Below are 19829 nucleotides of genomic sequence, written 5' to 3'. Positions count from 1 at the left end.
AAATGCTGCCCTCGTCAATCTGCCACCATTGGCAGCCGCCTAATCCTGCCTAATGAGCGGGCCGGCCCTGATCTGTACCATCTAGACATCTCTCACATTTATTCTGGTCTCAGTTGAGGCGGTTATTTGTCATGTGGGTCTCTATGGTTGAGCAAGAGCTCAACATATTGCACCACCAACACACACAGAAAAGTGGCCTGAAAATGTCAGTCATTAAGCAGGGCCAGCTTCTGGCTGAGAGAATAGAGCAGGCTGTCAGCCTAATAGAACGTTTGAGTGACTGGTAAAGACTCCAGATGATTTGCCTAATGGCTCATAGCTGTGACTGCAAGTGAAAGCATATCAACACCATATCAACATTTAATTTCATATTTCAATTTCAGCTGCATAAACTCTCCCTATTCAAGTACATTTTTACAATATTGACTGTATTCGGATTATGTTAATACAGTTGACATAATTACACTATCCAGTATTGAGCCATAGTTGTTCAATCAAGCATTAATTTGTAATAAATAGGTCATTACAAATATCACAAAGGAAAAGAGTTTCAGATACAAAACCCTAACAAATCCATTCCAATGTAACAAACACAAAACCCAGATTGTATACCAAATATTCTTTATTTTCCAAAGGTATCAAACTACAGACAAACAGGTCTTTGTTCTGACATTACACTGAATGCGAGCTGTTATTTCACCACAACCATATCCCCCACAGGGCCCTGAACATAGATCATGGAACCTCCATGTTTGCTGGAAGTCATAGCTTGGAAACTCAAGAGTATATATAGTACACCATGTGATGTGCACTGTTACACAGATACTCATTTGAAGAAATGCATCATTGTTAAATGCATTTGTGTTGAGAAAATAATCGACACAATACTGTTACAATACACAATACAGTTTGACAATTCTATGACGCTATGAAGAAGCCAACATTCCAAATGACCTAGAAAAAGACAACTGTCCAAAGGTATGTGCACCACTGTCCACTAACACTTACCGCATACCCACATCACATCCAAAGGCCCATCCTATTTAAAGCATTCATGTCACATTTCAATTTCACCCATTTCCCTGTATTTTCCTTTTCAAGAAATAACTAGTATTTCATAACGAGTAGATAAATTGCTGTACGTTATTATTTATGTATATTCATGGTGTATGTGATGCTAAACATTTAACTGACTGCTGATGCAACATGGTCTACTAAGTGATCCAGTGAAACATTAACTTCTCCATTCTCTCTGTCTTCAATCATAATTCACTTTCAGAGGTCCATCACACATCCATAGGTGACACATCCAGGTCATCTAAGGAGGTTAACATGATCATGCAGGTAACTATCGTTTACCCCAAGGTTTAGTTTGGCATTCTACTGGAAGAGCTATTACAAGGCTTGAAACACAATATCACTGAAAGAAGTGACGGTTAACATTTTGAAATTCAAATAATGTCATATCTATGGACCTACCTAAATCAGAACATGGTATTTACAGAGACAGCGTTCTTTTTTCAACCAGTTCCAAGATGATGGTGCTGTTAAGCTTGCTCAGGATAGTAAACACGCTCTTTCCAGGGTATTGGTTGCAGAAAGATACTAAATGACTTGATTGGCTCATAGTCATTAATAACAGACAGCAGAGTATGGTAGTTAAGATCAGTTAATATTGACTCAGCTGCAGTCAGTCCTCTATTATCTCTGTATTATTTTTGCCTAGTCGTCTGGGGATGTTTCTGCCTGTGGTGTTTTATCTAAGGAAATCTGAATACCCAGGTTTGTATTATTTTGCTGACATCACCCTATTCTCTCCAAATTGTCTGAACTTCCCGGGAATCTGGTAACCAGGAGTGTCTAATAGTTTGATCCATGACCTATTTTCCTATTTAAACTTCACTTCTATCAGGATTCAAATGCACACATAACCAAACAAAAATAGCATTACATAGGCCATTAGGCCCATTCAATCAGATATATATTTTTGCTATCATGATTTAAATCAAACATGATACCACAACAGACATTGTAAAACCCCAGAGTAATGGAAAGTGTGCAGAATAGAGGGGTGGGCAATGTCAACTGATAACAACAGGGGTACACATTAAATGTGTTGTCCATTAGACCAGTTCTTTATTCAGTGTAATCTAACTATCTAAACTGCCTCTTCATATACAATTAATTATGCACTATAGTCCACAGGTCTGGTTGCTGTACAGTTCTCAGTTGGACACTCATGCGGCAAATAAAAGATTGCAGTGAGTATACATATAATTCATGGTTCACAGTAACGACATATTGCATTGAAATGTTATGTTGAAAAAGTTGATTTCATTTTTGGAGGAGATCATCATTCATTGCTATAATATAATGCTTAACATTGTACTTCAAAACTAAGAAACAACCCAAAAGAGTATTAGTACATCATTTGTGTGACTCTTGGTAAAAGTTTAAAAGACTTTCAAGAATTTAACAAAGAAATGTTGACTCACTTATATTGTGTACAACGTGGACAGTAAACGATTGATAGACAAACAAACAAGTTGTATTAGGTTGACATTCTGTATGTAATTTAAAATAAAATATTGCTCTTCCACTTTTAAACTCCTAGAATAGACATTAAAAAACACAATTTGTCCCCTCCTCACAGTAGACCTAAACATACCTTCCGACACATAAATCAAACAGTGGACATGTTACACATGCATTTGAAGCCCATAAGGAGCCCTTTAAATGTTGCCATGGCGATATTTGTTTACAACTCCTCGGGTGGTGTTATGGTCAAGTAAACCAAAGCTCAACAGGTCCAGTTAGAATTCCAGCACAGACTGAACCTCATGTGAGCTTGGACAGAACCCATGTCCTAATGTAAATACCAGTTATAAATTCTGAAAAACAGTGTTTGAGTGGTTTGTACATTAGACGACAAGCTAAACAAGAACCAGAATGAAAACAATGAAAGTTACACAGTACTCTCCGCAAAATTATCTGATTACAGCACTGCATTTTTCTTTTAACATAGGAACTACTAAATCAAAGGGACGGTAAATCCCACGTCGGGAAGTTGACTTTACATACACTTACCATGGGAAAGGTCAGAGTAAACCAGGTCAATAAAACAACAACATGGACCCTCCTAGTTATCAAGAGGGTTTGATCTTTCACAGTTGTCTATTGGAAGCTGTGTGTCCTTCAGGATCATGGATATAACACAGAGGAAAGTCAATGAGTAGTCTTATCAAACCGCACTTTGAGGGAAGTCAGATCTGTCTCCATTGCAGTTCACGTTGGTAAAGCAAAAATAGCACAAGGTCAGTGAGGCCTAACCTTCACATATCTCAGATACTCCAGACCAGACCTTCGCCCATATTCCAGTCTCTGTTTTCCTTACTGTCCTGAACTCTTAACGTGCTGACATGGAACCAGAATTGGCACCCATGCGTCCCTACTGTCGCACGTGCAGACAGAGGCTAGGCCACACAACAGTACTTCTTCCAGCACGACCTAGAAAGCTTCTTCATCTTATCTGGAGTCCGTTTTTTCAGTCGATGCTGCTGCTGACTGTCGGAGTGCTGGATGCTGGCCACGATGGCTGCGTCAAACACCTCTTTGAGGTTCTTCTGGGTGAGTGAGGAGCACTCCATGTATGACACGGCCCTCATGTCCTCGGCACACTGCTGGGCCTCCTGGGGCTCCACTGGCCTCTCTTTGTACTTTGCCAGCTCGATCAGAACCTTGACGTCCTCCCGCAGGTCTGACTGGGTTCCCACCAGAACCACCGGCGCCTGCGGGCAGTGCCGGCGAATCTCTGGCACCCATTTCTCTGTGACATTCTGAAAAGAAGAAGGGCTGACAACACTGAAGCACAGCAGGAAGATGTCTGCGTTGGTGTAGCAGAGCGGACGCAGTTTGTCAAACTCATCCTGCGGGAAGAGGAGAGGAGAGGGGGGTTCATGACACTAGTAGAACCAAGAATGGCCATGATCAACACAATATTCCTCCTTGTGAAAAGGTATTTGAGTGCAGGAATGGAAAGGGCATAGCCATAACTAAGAGAAGGAAAATCCTGCTCTTATTGGCTAAAATGTCACCATGTGCATGGCTGTAACTAGTGGCGCCTCTGTGCCTCATGACATAGTCTCTCTGGCAGGCAGGAAAACACAATCCATGTCCACAGCCTGACAACACATGACACTTCTATCGGTTTCTGTTAGAGTGAAAGTGTTCTGTTTACATGCCATAGTTCTTCTGACTGGGGACAGCACTTTCAGCATAGCCTGTAGTTGATTTTAATCTCCTCCAATGTTGGTGACTGACACACCATTGCGTAATGTATTGTTGAAGGCACTGTTTATTCCGACCAGCATATCTTGAATGCTAGATCAAAAAAACTGCCAATAGCTAAATTGGAGAAGAGAGGGAGCATTGTTAAATTGCTATAACATGTCTATTATAGATTCAAATAATGACATGCACCATAGTCCACACTTTTGACTCCCAAAAGGAATGTGTGATGATGATCATGCAGCTAAATCATGTGAAAGAGAAAGTGTGATGAGGCTGTTGAGAGGGTACAGGAGCAAAACATTTATGATTTGCAGTTGGCACAGCCAACCACTACCCCGCTGCCAAACTCTAAGTATAAGTATAGAGATATGTAATTTTCACCAGCTAAAGAGATGGAGTGGCGCGGTGACATCATTTATATCATGTATTAGTGGCAGCACAGCATTGCAGGGGATTTACAGCGGTAAGCATCTAACCCATGGGCCATTGCACTGACGCCAATATGGGTGCTTATCTTCGCTAATGTGTGTTTAGTCCTTTTATCTGGCAAACATATTACGCAACATTCAGCTTACATTTGCATATCTCCAAAACATCTAGTTCTACTGTGATTTCAACTGGGGGAAAGATAACCATGGCATTCCACTGAGATTATATTTTGCTGTTTATTGACAAAGCATGCGTTCCCTGCTCTCTCGCGCTTTCATATGTTTCTCTGATACACCCAGCTTGTGTGTACCCATTGCTTCCTGGAAGAGATTTTAATAGTGTATTTCCATCCTCAGGAACCCAATGAGGTCAACAACATAAACAGTGAGGGACACTGTAGTTGGTATTCAGGAAATCTTCTGCATGTTTAGTATGCTAAATACATGGACTCTGTTATGAAGAGGGGAGCTGGGTGACATCGGTGACAAGCTCATTAATATTATTTTGATTAATTGGCTCAACCATTTTCTCACATTTGCATGGGGGGATGCTGGTGCATGTGCTTTCACAATTATTATTTTGGGCTGTCACATGAGAGCTAATTATTCATGGCATGCAAGCGCAAATGTCATCTTGATTATTTGTCAATGTATGCTAAGTCTAACTATGTAATAGGCCTAACTAAGTTATAACTACTATATTGTTTGCATTGTCTTGTATAAAGCTTCAAACACCTTGCAAACAATATTGCTTGCATTGTCTTGGTGTCTAATGAAAACCCTATCCTCTCAGAGCCTCTCTGCTCGCTTTCCAGAGAGACGAAGCAGAACCCGATGAACTCACAGTGCACAGCCTGTGTCTAGACAGAACCTCTCTAGATCTCTCTTGGTCTGCTTTCCAGGGCTGTTTTCCACTGTTGACTCTCTCCAGCCTGCTCTGCTCCTCAGAAACAGACCCATCTCGCGTTTCCTCTGACCAGCCCCAGCTGTGCCGAAGCTTACGTTTCCTTTCCAGGCTCAGATTCAATTCATTACAATTATAAGGTTTCCTATCTGTAATCCCCCCAAGCCGGTTACCCCCTCCCATGTGGGGGAGACAGCGTTTATCTGAGTAACCTCATTTTTGGTGCAGAATCACGACTGGACAAAAACACTGCTGGAGCACATCAATTTAGACAGATCACTTCACTCCCCTACATTAGTAGACTACATTTTACCTCATTCTTTACATCTGCTAGTCTAGTAATGTATAGGGGTTGTAACAAGTTTGAGAAATTCTAGGAACAGAAAAAAGGTCAACTTGTATGTTTTTAATCAATCCTTCACACTCCAGAATAGTTGAGATAATATCAAACTGTCGTATATGTGTATTTAAATTACAAACCTGGCCAGCTGTGTCACAAAGCTGCAGTTTTACAGGCTTGCCATCAACTGCCACGACCGCTGAAAAAAAAACAATTATACATTTAATCAGCCAATATAACAAATAAATTTGTAACCAAAATGGCATTATATACTGTTACGGACTGAATAGTGTTGTAATGGACAAACTATTGAGTATAATAATTACCAGTCTTCCTGTTGCCGCCAATGTATGGCAGAAGACAATTGGCAACATTTTTACGAAAGCTGAATAGAAATGTTTTGTCAGTCTGAGTTTAAAATATACACTGAGTGTACAAAATATTAGGAATACCTCCTTCAAGAAATACTAACCAGGTGAATCCAGGTGAAAGCTATGATCCCTTATTGATGTCACCTGTTAAATCCACTTCAATCAGTGTAGATGAAGAGGAGGAAACAGGTTAAAGAATGATTTTTAAGCCTTGAAACATTGTGTATGTATTGCCATTCAAAGGCTGAATGAAAAAGACAAAAGATTTAAGTGCATTTGAACTGGGTATGGTAGTACGGGCCAGGCACAACGGTTTGAGTGTGTCAAGAACTGCAAGATGCTGCTGGGTTTTTCACGCTCAACTGTTTTTGTGTGTATAAGAATAGTCTACCACCAGAAAGACATCCAGCCAACTTGACACAACTGTGGGAAGCATTGGACTCAACATGGGCCAGCATCCCTGTGGAACGCTGTTCTGAGGGCAAAAGTCGGTGCAACTCAATATTGGGAAGGTGTTCCTAATGTTTTGTACACTCAGTGTAGGCTACTCATGAATTCACATAAATGGGCAGTTAAAACCGCACGATAAAAACAAGAACTTGCATAGCCCAAAAATACGAATAATAAGTCCTAATAGCCAATTTCTAAAAAAAGGCACATATTTGTCAAGTTACCTGCAAAATTATCAAAAGCAGTTGGGACATATTCAGTTGGATATCCATTTGTGGTGTAGCTGACAATCAAGCTCGTTTTCCCAACTGCCCCGTCACCGACAAGCACACACTTCACTTTGCGCTCTACGCCACCGGACCGACACTTGGAGCCCGAAAACGACTCTCTGCTCCGAACCCTCCGAGGGGGAACCGGTGGGACCGCCGCCGACACTGCTACAGGTTTATATTCTCCATCGCCCTGGGGAGGCATCGCCTTGTGGTATCGCCAATGGAACCGTCCAGCGACCAGTTAATCCAAGTTTTGCCAAACTATTCGTTTCCTAAATCTGACATCAACTGGAATTTCACAAGAACTGTCCCTTATCTTCTGTAGTGTTTCCATGACTGGAAAAAGTGTAGCCTTTCTATAAAGACGAAGCAGACAACTTGATGTCAATCCCCCACTGTGCATAAATGAATTCCCCAAGCAATAAATCCTATAGGAGAAAATGTTTCCAACCCGTATGATTTGAAGTTCCTTTCCTGAATCTTTTCCAGAGTTTTATTTCGCACACAACCTCCTCAAAAAAAGCACAGCCTCCTACTCGTGAGCAGCATGACATCAGGAAACACCACTGAGTCAGAAAAAAATGTGCACCATTGACCAATAGCAATAAGCAAGCTTGCCCCCACCCCAAAATATAATAAATAAATACGCTAGAAACATACAGCAAATACATAATTTGTAAGACTTTGTCTGTTTAATGGTTTATAATACTCTTCTATTCATGGTTAAGTTTTAACCGGCGAAATTGTTACATGTGTTGGAAACAATTGTTACATTTGTATCCCTCAGCCTGTTTGATCTCACCAAGGAGTTACAACACAAACATGTGGTTACAACTCACCACTTCTCTCCGATGATACCGCTGCGCCATAGAGTAGCTCAAATCTGCTACCTGGTGGACTTCGACAGGAAATATGATATATTGATTGACCACGTTAGAGAGAAAGATGTAGCGTCATGTCGGCAGCATTAAGACTTCCGGTTTTCAGATTTGCCTTCCAAATAAAAGTATGCGTTAAAACGCTATGTGTTGTTAATAAATCAATTATTTTTGCAGATTTGAATAGCGCATAATGTTAAAATGTTTTGTAACTACGCCGGGGAAAATTCTAAACTAAAGACAATTAGTGCTTTATATAAGATAAAATAATATAAGGTGGAGCATGAGGTAGAATGGTTAAAGCTTAAATAAATGAATGTAAGGAACATCATATTCTCCAGATCCTATTCATCTAGCACTAAAGTGTATATATGGTGTTATTTCTTGGATGACTGTGGTCTAAATACCCAGAAGCCCTTTCTACTCAACACACTCCATTTTGTCCAAATGCAATACACTGTAGGCATATAAATGACATATTGTCTTATAGAGCAAAAACTATTCTGTTCACCACAGTAAAAGTATTTTAGGGAAAATTCAGTAGGGTCTGTAGAATATATGGTGTCATTTGATGGGGCTCTGAATTATATGGAATGTTGATGGCCTTTTACTCCACCCACTCCATTGGCCACAATGCGAATCACTGTACATGGAATAAAAATGGGCTTATAAAGCAAAAACTATTCTGGGTACTTGTAACAGATGTCTTCGGGAGAAAGAGAGGAGGACCAAAGCGCAGCGTGGTAAGTGTTCATGATGATGTTTAATTAAAACTCAGAACACTAAACAATAAATGACAACGTGAATGTACAAAACCAAAACAGTACCGTGTGGCCCAAACACTCACACGGAAACAAACACCCACAAACCAAAAGTGAAACCCAGGCTACCTAAGTATGATTCTCAATCAGAGACAACTAACGACACCTGCCTCTGATTGAGAACCATACTAGGCCGAACACAAAAACCAACATAGAAAAACAAACAGACTGCCCTGACCATACTAAAACAAAGAATAAAATAACAGAACTATGGTCAGAACGTGACAGTACTGCAGTAGAACTACTGTAGGGAATACTCAGTAGGGTCTGTAGAATGTATACAACGGCCAGCAACACTTTGTATTATTTTAGATAGTTTTTGCTCTATAAGCCAAAATTTAATTTATAGGCACACCAGTGTATTGCATTAGGACCAATGGAATGGGTTGAGTAGAAAGGGCCACTGGGTATTTAGACCACAGTCATCCATGAAGTAACACCATGTAGATTGTAGTGCTAGAGCAATAGGGTCTGTAGAATATTAAGTTCTTTAAAATAATTTACTTAAGCTCCTACAATTTTTTTTATTTCACCTTTATTTAACCAGGTAGGCCAGTTGAGAACAAGTTCTCATTTACAACTGCGACCTGGCCAAGATAAAGCAAAGCAGTGCGACAAAAACACATACAGGTCGCAGTAGTGGGTAGTATATGGGGCTTTGGTGACAAAATGGATGGCACTGTGATATACTACATCCAATTTGTTGAGTAGAGTGTTGGAAGCTATTTTGTAAATGACATCACCGAAGTCAAGGATCGGTAGGATAGTCAGTTTTACGAGGGTATGTTTGGCAGCATGAGTGAAGGAGGCAATTTTGCGAAATAGGAAGCTGATTCTAGATTTAATTTTGGATTGGAGATGCTTAATGAGAGTATGGAAGGAGAGTTTACAGTCTAGCCAGACACCTAGGTATTTATAGTTGTCTATATATTCTAAGTCAGAACCGTCCAGAGTAGTGATGCTAGTCGAGTGGACGGGTGCGGGCAGCGATCGATTGAAGAGCATGCACTTAGTTTTACATGCATGTTGGAGGCCACAGAAGGAGCGTGGCGTTGAAGCTCGTTTGGAGGCTTGTTAACATAGTGTCCAAAGAAGGGACAGATGTATACAGAATGGTGTCGTTTGCGTAGAGGTGGATCAAAGAATCACCCGCAGCAAGAGCGACATCATTGATGTATACAGAGAAAAGAGTCGGCCCGAGAATTGAACCCTGAACCCCCATAGAGACTGCCAGAGGTCCGGACAACAGGCCCTCCGATTTGACACACAGAACTCTATCTGAGAAGTAGTTAGTGAAAAAGGCGAGGGACTCATTAGAGAGTCCCTGTTGAGTCTGCCGATTGACAGTCGAAAGCCTTGAACAGGTCAATGCAGTTGCTGCGGGGCCTGCAGAGCTGTTGGGGTAGCCAGGTGGAAAGCATGGCCAGCCGTAGAGAAATGCTTATTGAAATTCTCGATTATTGTGTATTTATCAGTGGTGACAGTGTTTCCTAGTTTCAGTCCAGTGGGCAGCTGGTAGGAGGTACTCTTATTCTCCATGGACTTTACAGTGTCCCAAAACATTTTGGAATTAGTGCTCTCCTAAGTGACTGTGTGTATTGGTTCCTGACTTCCCTGAAAAGTTAAATATGGCGGGGACAATTCGATGCTAGTGCAGTACCCCACAGGGTGTTTTTGTGCTGGTCAAGGGCAAGTCAAATCAAATTTTATTGGTCACATACACATGGCTAGCAGATGTTAATGCGAGTGTAGCGAAATGCTTGTGCTTCTAGTTCCGAACATGCAGTAATATTTAACAAGTAATCTAACAATTTCACAACAACTACCTTATACACACACACAAATGTAAAGGAATGAATAAGAATATGTACAGTTGAAGTCAGAAGTTTACATACACTTAGGATGGAGTCATTAAAACTTGTTTTTTTAACCACTCCGCAAATTTCTTGTTAACAAACTATAGTTTTGGCAAGTCGGTTAGGACATCTACTTTGTGCATGACACAAGTCATTTTCCAACAATTGTTTACAGACATATTATTTCACTTAATTTACTGTATCACAATTCCAGTGGGTCAGAAGTTTACATACACTAAGTTGACTGTGCCTTTAAATAGCTTGGAAAATTCCAGAAAATTATGTCATGGCTTTAGAAGATTCTGATAGGCTAATTAACATCATTTGAGTCAATTGAAGGTGTATCTGTGCTATGCATTTCAAGGCCTACCTTCAAACTCAGTGTCTCTTTGCTTGACATCATGGAAAAATCAAAAGAAATCAGCCAAGCCCTCAAGAAAAAAATTGTAGACATCCGCAAATCTGGTTCATCCTTGGGAGCAACGTCCAAATGCCTGAAGGTACCACGTTTATCTGTACAAACAATAGTGCGCAAGTATAAACACCATGGGACCACACAGCCGTCATACCGCTCAGGAAGGAGACGCTTTCTGTCTCCTAGAGATTAACTTACTTTGGTGCGAAAAGCTAAAATCAATCCCAGAACAACAGCAAAGGACCTTGTGAAGATGCTGGAGGAAACAGGTACAGAAGTATCTATATCCACAGTAAAACGAGTCCTATATCGACATAACCTCAAAGGCCGCTCAGCAAGGAAGAAGCCACTGCTCCAAAACCGCCATAAAAAAGTCAGACTACGGTTTGCAAAAGCACATGGGGACAAATATCATACTTTTTGGAGAAAACAAAAATAGAACTGTTTGGCTACAATGACCATCGTTATGTTTGTTGGAAAAAGGGGGAGGCTTGCAAGTGTCACGACTTCCTCTGAAGTCGGCCCCTCTCCTTGTTCGGGCGACGTTACATGAATTACATGTTGTGTATTTAACCCTCTGTTCCCCACATGTTCTTTTCCGGTATTGTTGATTGTTAGAGTTTGTGCACGTTATGTCTGGCGTGCGAAGGGTTTTGTCCCATTTTATTTATTTATTTGTGTTTGTTCTCTGTGATTTTATTATTAAACTGCACTGTTGTAACATCGTCTTTGCTCTCCTCCTCCTGACTTCTCTGCCGCCAGTACGCAAACATTACAGCAAGCCGAAGAACACCATCCCAACCATGAAGCACGGGGGTGGCAGCATCATGGTGTGGGGTGCTTTGCTGCATGAGGGACTGGTGCACTTCACAAAATAGCTGGCATCATGAGGTAGGAAAATAATGTGGATATATTGAAGCAACATCTCAAGACATCAGTCAGCTGACCAGTCAGCTTGGTCGCAAATGGGTCTTCCGAATGGACAATGACCCTAAGCATACTTCCAAAATTGTGGCAAAATGGCGTAAGGACAACACAGTCAAGGTATTGGAGTGGCCATCACAAAGCCCTGACCTCAATCCTATAGAACATTTGTGGGCAGAACTGAAAAAGTGTGTGCGAGCAAGGAGGCCTACAAACCTGACTCAGTTATACCAACTCTGTCAGGAGGAATGGGCCAAAATATACACCAACTTATTGTGGGAAGCTTGTGGAAGGCTACCCAAAATGTTTGACCCAAATAAAACAATTTCAAGGCAATGCTACCAAATAATAAATGAGTGTATGTAAACATCTGACCCACTGGGAATGTGATGAAAGAAATATATCATTCTCTACTATTATTCTGACAATTCACATTCTTAAAATAAAGTGGTGATCCTAACTGATCTAAGACAGGGAATTTTTACTAGGATAAAATGTCAGGAACTGTGAAAAACTGAGTTTAAATGTATTTGGCTAAGGTGTATGTAAACTTCCGACTTCAACTGCACATATAAATATATGGATGAGCGACGGCCGTATGGCATAGGCAAGATGCAGTAGATGGTATAGAGTACAGTATATACATATGAGATGAGTAATGTAGGGTATGTAAACATTATATAAAGTGCCATTGTTTAAAGTTACAAGTGATACATTTATTACATCCAATTTTTAATTATTAAAGTGGCTAGAGATTTGAGTCAGTATGTTGGCAGTAGCCACTCAATGTTCGCGATGGCTGTTTAACAGTCTGACGGCCTTGAGATAGAAGCTGTTTTTCAGTCTCCCGGTTCCAGCTTTGATGCACCTGTACTGACCTCGCCTTCTGGATGATAGCGGGGTGAACAGGCAGTGGCTCAGGTGGTAGTTGTCCTTGATGATCTTTTTGGCCTTCCTGTGACATCGGGTGGTGTAGGTGTCCTGGAGGGCAGGTAGTTTTCCCCCGGTGATGTGTTGTGCAGACCTCACTACCCTCTGGAGTAGAGGTCGACCGATTATGATTTTTCAACACCGATACTGATTATTGGAAGACCAAAAAAGCCGATACCGATTAATCGGCCAATTTTTTTATTTTATTTGTAATAATGACAATTACAACAATACTGAATGAACACTTATTTTAACTTAATATTATACATCAATAAAATCAATTTAGCCTCAAATAAATAATGAAACATGTTCAATTTGGTTAAATAATGCAAAAACAAAGTGTTGGAGAAGAAAGTAAAAGTGCAATATTTGCCATGTAAGAAAGCTAACGTTTAAGTTCCTTGCTCAGAACATGAGAACATATGAAAGCTGGTGGTTCCTTTTAACATGAGTCTTCAATATTCCCAGGTAAAAAGTTTTAGGTTGTAGTTATTATAGGAATTATAGGACTATTTCTCTCTATACCATTTGTATTTCATTAACCTTTGTCTATTGGATGTTCTTATAGGCACTTTAGTATTGCCAGTGTAACAATATAGCTTCCGTCCCTCTCCTCGCTCCTCCCTGGGCTCGAACCCAGGACAACAGCCACTCACGAAGCAGTTTACCCATGCAGAGCAAGGGAAACAACCACTCCAAGGCTCAGAGCGAGCGAGTGACGTTTGAAACGCTATTAGCGCGCGCTAACTAGCCAGCCATTTCACTTCGGTTACACCAGCCTCATCTCGGGAGTTGATATGCTTGAAGTCATAAACAGTGCAATGCTTGACGCACAACGAAGAGCTGCTGTTAAAACGCACGAAAGTGCTGTTTGAATAATGTTTATTGCCTGCTTCTGCCTACCACCTCTCAGTCAGATACTTGTATGCTCAGTCAGATTATACACAACGCATGACACGCTAGATAATATCTAGTAATATCATCAACCATGTGTAGTTAACTAGTGATTATGATTGATTGATTGTTTTTTTTAAGATAAGTTTAATGCTAGCTAGCAACTTACATTGGCTTACTGAATTTGTGGAGTGCAACAAGAGGCAGGACGTTATTGCGTTGGACAAGTTAACTGTGCGGTTGCAAGATTGGATCCCCCGAGCTGACAAGGTGAAAATTTGTAGTTCTGCCCCTGAACGAGGCAGTTAACCCACCGTTCCTAGGCCGTCATTGAAAATAAGAATGTGTTCTTAACTGACTTGCCTAGTTAAATAAAGATTAAATAAAGGTGTAAAAAATTTTTTTTAAATCTGAAAAATCGGTGTCCAAAAATACCAATTTCTGATTGTTATGAAAACTTGAAACCGGCCCTAATTAATCGGCCATTCCGATTAATCGGTAGACCTTTACTCTGGAAGGCCTTATGGTTGTGGACGGAGCAGCTGCCGTACCAGGAGGTGATACAGCCCGACAGGATGCTCTTGATTGTGCATCTGTATAAGTTTGTGTGTGTTTTCGGTGCCAAATTTCTTCAGCCACCTGAGGCTGAAGAGATACTGTTGTGCCTTCTTCACCCCGCTGTCTGTGTGGGTGGACCATTTCAGTTTGTTCTTGATGTGTTCGCAGAGGAACTTAAAACTTTCCACCTTCTCCACTACTGTACCGTTGATGTGGATAGGGGGGTGCTCCCTCTGCTGTTTCCTGAAGTCCACGATCATCTCCTTTGTTTTGTTGACGTTGAGTGTGAGGTTATTTTCCTGACACCACACTTCGAGGGCCCTCACCTCCTCCTTGTAGGCCGTCTCGTCGTTGTTGGTAATCAAGCCTACCACTGTAGTGTCCTACCACTGCAAACTTGATGATTGAGTTGGAGGTGTGCATGGCCACGCAGTCAAGGGTGAACAGGGAGGAGAGGGCTGAGAACGCACCCTTGTGGGGCCCGTGTTGAGGATCAGTGGGATGGAGATGTTGTTTCCTACCCTCACCACCTGGGGGCGGCTCGTTAAAGTCCAGGACACAGTTGCACAGTGCGGGGTCGAGACCCAGGGTACTATGGTGCTAAATGCTGAGCTGTAATCGATGAACAGCATTCTTAAATAGGTATTCCTCTTGTCCAGATAGGTTAGGGCAGTGTGATTGCGACGTCTGTGGACCTATTGGGGCGGTAAGCAAATTGGAGTGGGTCTTGGGTGTCAGATAGGGTGGAGGTGATATGATCCTTGACTAGTCTCTCAAAGCACTTTGTGATGACGGAAGTGAGTGCTACGGAGCGATAGTTGTTTAGCTCAGGTACCTTAGCTTTCTTGGGAACAGGAACAATGGTGGCCCTCTTGAAGCATGTGGGAAGAGCAGACTGGGATAGGGATTGATTGAATATGTCCGTAAACACACCAGCCAGCTGGTCTGCGCATGCTCTGAGGACGCGGCTAGGGATGCCGTCTGGGCCAGCAGCCTTGCGAACGTTAACACGTTTAAATGTTTTATTCACGTTGGCCGCGGGGACGGAGAGCCCGCAGGTTTTGGTAGCGGGTCGTGTCAGTTACACTGTATTGTCCTCAAGGCGAGCAAAGAAGTTGTTTAATTTGTCTGGGAGCAAGACGTTGGTGTCCGCGACAGGTTGGTTTTCTTTTTGTAATCCGTGATTGACTGCCATATACATCTCGTGTCTGAGTCGTTGAATTGTGACTCTACTTTGTCTCTATACTAGCTTGTTTGATTGCCTTGCGGAGGGAATAGCTACACTGTTTGTATTTGGTCATGTTTCCGGGTCGCCTTGCCATGATTAAAAGCAGTGGTTTGTGTTTTCAGTTTTGCGCAAATGATACCATCAATCCACGGTTTCTGGTTGGGGAAGGTTTTAATAGTCACCGTGGGTACAACATCACCGTTGCACTTGCTAATAAACTCGCTAACCGAATCTGGTCGGACCAGCGTTGAACAGACCTGAGCACAGGCAATTCCTGTTTTAGTTTCTGTCTATAGGCTGGGAGCAACTAAATGGAATCGTGGTCAGATTTGCCGAAAGGAGGGCGAGGGAGGTCTTTGTATGCATCGTGGAAGTTAGAGTAGCAATGATCCAGAACGCTGCCAGCCCAGGTTGCGCATTCGATATCCTGATAGAATTTAGGGAGTCTTGTTTTCAGATTAACTTTGTTAAAATCCCCAGCTACAATAAATACAGCCTCAGGATATATGGTTTCCAGAGTCCAATTAAGTTCTTTCAGGGAGGTCGAAGTGTCTGCTTGGGGGGGATATACAGTCGTGGCCAAAAGTTTTGAGAATGACACAAATATGAATTTTCACAAAGTCTGCTGCCTCAGTTTGTATGATGGCAATTTGCATATACTCCAGAATGTTATGAAGAGTGATCAGATGAATTGCAATTAATTGCAAAGTCCCTCTTTGCCATGCAAATGAACTGAATCACCAAAAAACTTTTCAACTACATTTCAGCCCTGCCACAAAAGGACCAGCTAACATCATGTCAGTGATTCTCTCGTTAACACAGGTGTGAGTGTTGACGAGGACAAGGCTAGAGATCACTCTGTCATGCTGATTGAGTTCGAATAACAGACTGGACGCTTCAAAAGGAGGGTGGTGCTTGGAATCATTGTTCTTCCTCTGTCAACCATGGTTATCTGCAAGGAAACACGTGCCGTCATCATTGCTTTGCACAGAAAGGGCTTCACAGGCAAGGATATTGCTGCCAGTAAGATTGCACCTAAATCAACCATTTATCAGATCATCAAGAACTTTAACCTTTCTGATCTCCCCATCCCGGATCCGGGATCGTGAATACAGACTCAAGCTCATTACCATAATGCAACGTTAACTATTCATGAAAATCGCAAATGAAATGAAATAAATATGCTAGCTCTCAAGCTTAGCCTTTTGTTAACAACACTGTCATCTCAGATTTTCAAAATATGCTTCTCAACCATTGCAAAACAAGCATTTGTGTAACAGTATTGATGGCTAACGTAGCATTTAGCATTAGCATTCAGCTGGCAACATTTACACAAAAAAACAGAAAAGCATTCAAATAAAATCATTTACCTTTGAAGAACTTCAGATGTTTTCAATGAGGAGACTCTCAGATAGCAAATGTTCAGTTTTTCCTGAAAGATTATTTGTTTAGGACAAATCGCTCCGTTTTCTGCGTCACGTTTAGCTATGAAAAAACCCCTGTATCCAGGATTGTGTAAATCTATCAGCAAGCTCATTAGCATAACACAACGTTAACTATTTATGAAAATCGCAAATGAAATGAAATAAATATGCCATCTCTCAAGCTTAGCCTTTTGTAAACAACACTGTCATCTCAGATTTTCAAAATATGCTTCTCAACCATAGGAAAACGATCATTTGTGTAAAAGTAGCTAGCTAGCGTTAGCATTTCGCGTTAGCATTTAGCGTTAGCATTAGCGTTAGCATCCAGCACGCAACATTAACAAAAACATAAAAGCCTTCAAATAAAATCATTTACCTTTGAAGAACTTCTGATGTTTTCAATGAGGATACTCTCAGTTAGATAGCAGATGCTCAGTTTTTCCAAAAAGATTCCTTGTGTATTAGAAATAGCTCCGTTTTATACATCACATTTGGCTACCAAAAAAAATCCGAAAATTCAGTCCTCAAAACGCGAACTTTTTTCCAAATTAACTCCATAATATCGACTGAAAACATGGCAAATGTTGTTTAGAATCAATCATCAAGGTGTTTTTCACATATCTCTTCATTGATACATCGTTCTTGGACACATGCTTTCTCCCCTGAATCAAATGGTAAAGTAGAAGCAGCTGGCAATTGCGCACCGAATTCGACGCAGGACACCAGGCGGACACTTGGAAAATGTAGTCTCTTATGGTCAATCTTCCAATGATATGCCTACAAATACGTCACAATGCTGCTAAGACCTTGGGCGAACGACAGAAAGTGTAGGCTCATTCCTTGCGCAATCACAGCCATATAAGGAGACAATGGAAAACAGAGCTTCAGAAATTCTGCTAATTCCTGGTTGCTGCATCATCTTGGTTTCGCCTGTAGAATGAGTTCTGGGGCACTTACAGACAAAATATTTGCAGATTCTGAAACTTCAGAGTGTTTTCTTTCCAAAACTGTCAAGAATATGCATAGTCGAGCATCTTTTCGTGACAAAATATCGCGCTTAAAACGGGAACGTTTTTTATCCAAAAATGAAATAGCGCCCCTAGAGCTCTAACAGGTTATAAGTAGAGCGGTTCAATTGTTGTGAAGAAGGCTTCAGGGTGCCCAAGAATATCCAGCAAACGTCAGGACCGTCTCCTAAAGTTGATTCAGCTGCGGGATCGGGGCTTCACCAGTACAGAGCTTGCTCAGGAATGGCAGCAGGCAGGTGTGAGTGCATCTGCACGCACAGTGAGGCGAAGACTTTTGGAGGATGGCCTGGTGTCAAGAAGGGCAGCAAAGAAGCCACCTCTCTCCAGGAAAAACATCAGAGACAGACTGATATTCTGCAAAAGGTACAGGGATTGGAGTGCTGAGGACTGGGGTAAAGACATTTTCTCTGATGAATCCCCTTTCCGATTGTTTGGGGCATCTGGAAAAAAGCTTGTCCAGAGAAGACAAGGTGAGCGCTACCATCAGTCCTGTGTCATGCCAACAGTAAAGCATCCTGAGACCATTCATGTGTGGGGTTGCTTCTCAGCCAAGTGAGTGGGCTCACTCACAATTTTGCCTAAGAACACAGCCATGAATAAAGAATGGTTCCAACACATCCTCCGGGAGCAACTTCTCCCAACCATCCAGGAACAGTTTGGTGACAAACAATGCCTTTTCCAGCATGATGGAGCACCTCGCCATAAGGCAAAATAAATAACTAAGTGGCTTGGGGAACAAAACATTGATAGTTTGGGCCCATGGCCAGGAAACTCCCAATAACTTAATCCCTTTGAGAACTTGTGGTCAATCCTCAAGAGGCAGGTGGACAAACAAAACCCACAAATTCTGACAAACTCCAAGCATTGATTATGCAAGAATGGGCTGCCATCAGTCAGGATGTGGCCCAGAAGTTAATTGACAGCATGCCAGGGCGGATTGCAGAGGTCTTGAAAAAGAAGGGTCAACACTGCAAATATTGACTCTTTGCATTAACTTCATGTAATTGTCAATAAAAGCCTTTGACACTTATGAAATTCTTGTAATTATACTTCAGTATTCCATAGTAACATCTGACAAAACTTTTAGGCACGACTGTACACGGCTGTGATTATAATCGAAGAGAATTATCTTGGTAGATAATGCCGTCGGCATTTGATTGTAAGGAATTCTGGGTCAGGTGAACAAAAGGACTTGAGTTCCTGTATGCTGTTATGATCACACCACGACTCGTTAATCATACACCCCCGCCATTCTTCTTACCAGAGAGATGTTTGTTTCTGTCTACGTGATGCGTGAAGAAACTGGGTGGCTGTACCGACTCTGATAACATATGCCATGTTTCCGTGAAACAGAGAATGTTACACTCTCTGATGTCTATCTGGAAGGCAACCCTTGCTCGAATTTCGTCTACCTTGTTGTCAAGAGACTGGACATTGGCGAGTAGTTTACTCGGGAGCGGTGAGCGATGTGCCCGTCTACGGCGCCTTACCAAAAGGCCGCTCCATCTGTGGCGTAGTTATTTTGGGTCGCCTACTGGGATCCGATCCAGTGTCCTGGGTGGTGGTCCAAACAGAGGATCCTCTTCGGGAAAGTCGTATTCCTGGTCGTAATGTTGATAAGTTGACGTTGCTCTTATATCCAATAGTTCTTCCCGGCTGTATGTAATAAGACTCAAGATTTCCTGGGGTAACAATGTAAGAAATAATACATAAAAAAAACTAAATACTGCATAGTTTTCTAAGAACGTGAAGCGAGGCAAACATCTCTGTCTGCGCCATAGTCGAGTGAACAAAGGGTTATATCTGTTCTTAGTTCTA

The 19829-nt window shown here is 41.6% G+C and overlaps 1 protein-coding gene across 1 annotated transcript; it reads right to left on the bottom strand.

Moving 5' to 3' along the window:
• Nucleotides 1-604: 604 nt before the first annotated feature.
• On the bottom strand, nt 605-7811 carry LOC110499271 (rho-related GTP-binding protein RhoU). Its single transcript, XM_021576299.2, has 3 exons — nt 7008-7811; nt 6103-6161; nt 605-3926 (listed from the first exon to the last, which is right to left on the bottom strand). Exons 1-3 carry the CDS (start codon nt 7255-7257, stop codon nt 3474-3476), a joined length of 762 nt encoding a protein of 253 aa, XP_021431974.1. The 5' UTR covers nt 7258-7811; the 3' UTR covers nt 605-3473.
• Nucleotides 7812-19829: the final 12018 nt, after the last annotated feature.

Source organism: Oncorhynchus mykiss, chromosome 20 (genome assembly GCF_013265735.2).
Source record: "Oncorhynchus mykiss isolate Arlee chromosome 20, USDA_OmykA_1.1, whole genome shotgun sequence".
NCBI lineage: Eukaryota > Metazoa > Chordata > Actinopteri > Salmoniformes > Salmonidae > Oncorhynchus > Oncorhynchus mykiss.
This window is presented reverse-complemented; position numbering and strand designations above follow the sequence as displayed.

What these genes read in the sequence shown, in the direction of transcription:
- LOC110499271 (XM_021576299.2), bottom strand. Translation starts at nt 7,257, where the DNA reads ATGCCTCCCCAGGGCGATGGAGAATATAAACCTGTAGCAGTGTCGGCG. An exon ending in TGCTTTTGATAATTTTGCAG is followed by an intron (nt 6,162 to 7,007) that starts GTAACTTGACAA and finishes TTTTTTTTTCAG; the next exon opens with CGGTCGTGGCAGTTGATGGC. An exon ending in TTTGTGACACAGCTGGCCAG is followed by an intron (nt 3,927 to 6,102) that starts GTTTGTAATTTA and finishes CTCTTCCCGCAG; the next exon opens with GATGAGTTTGACAAACTGCG.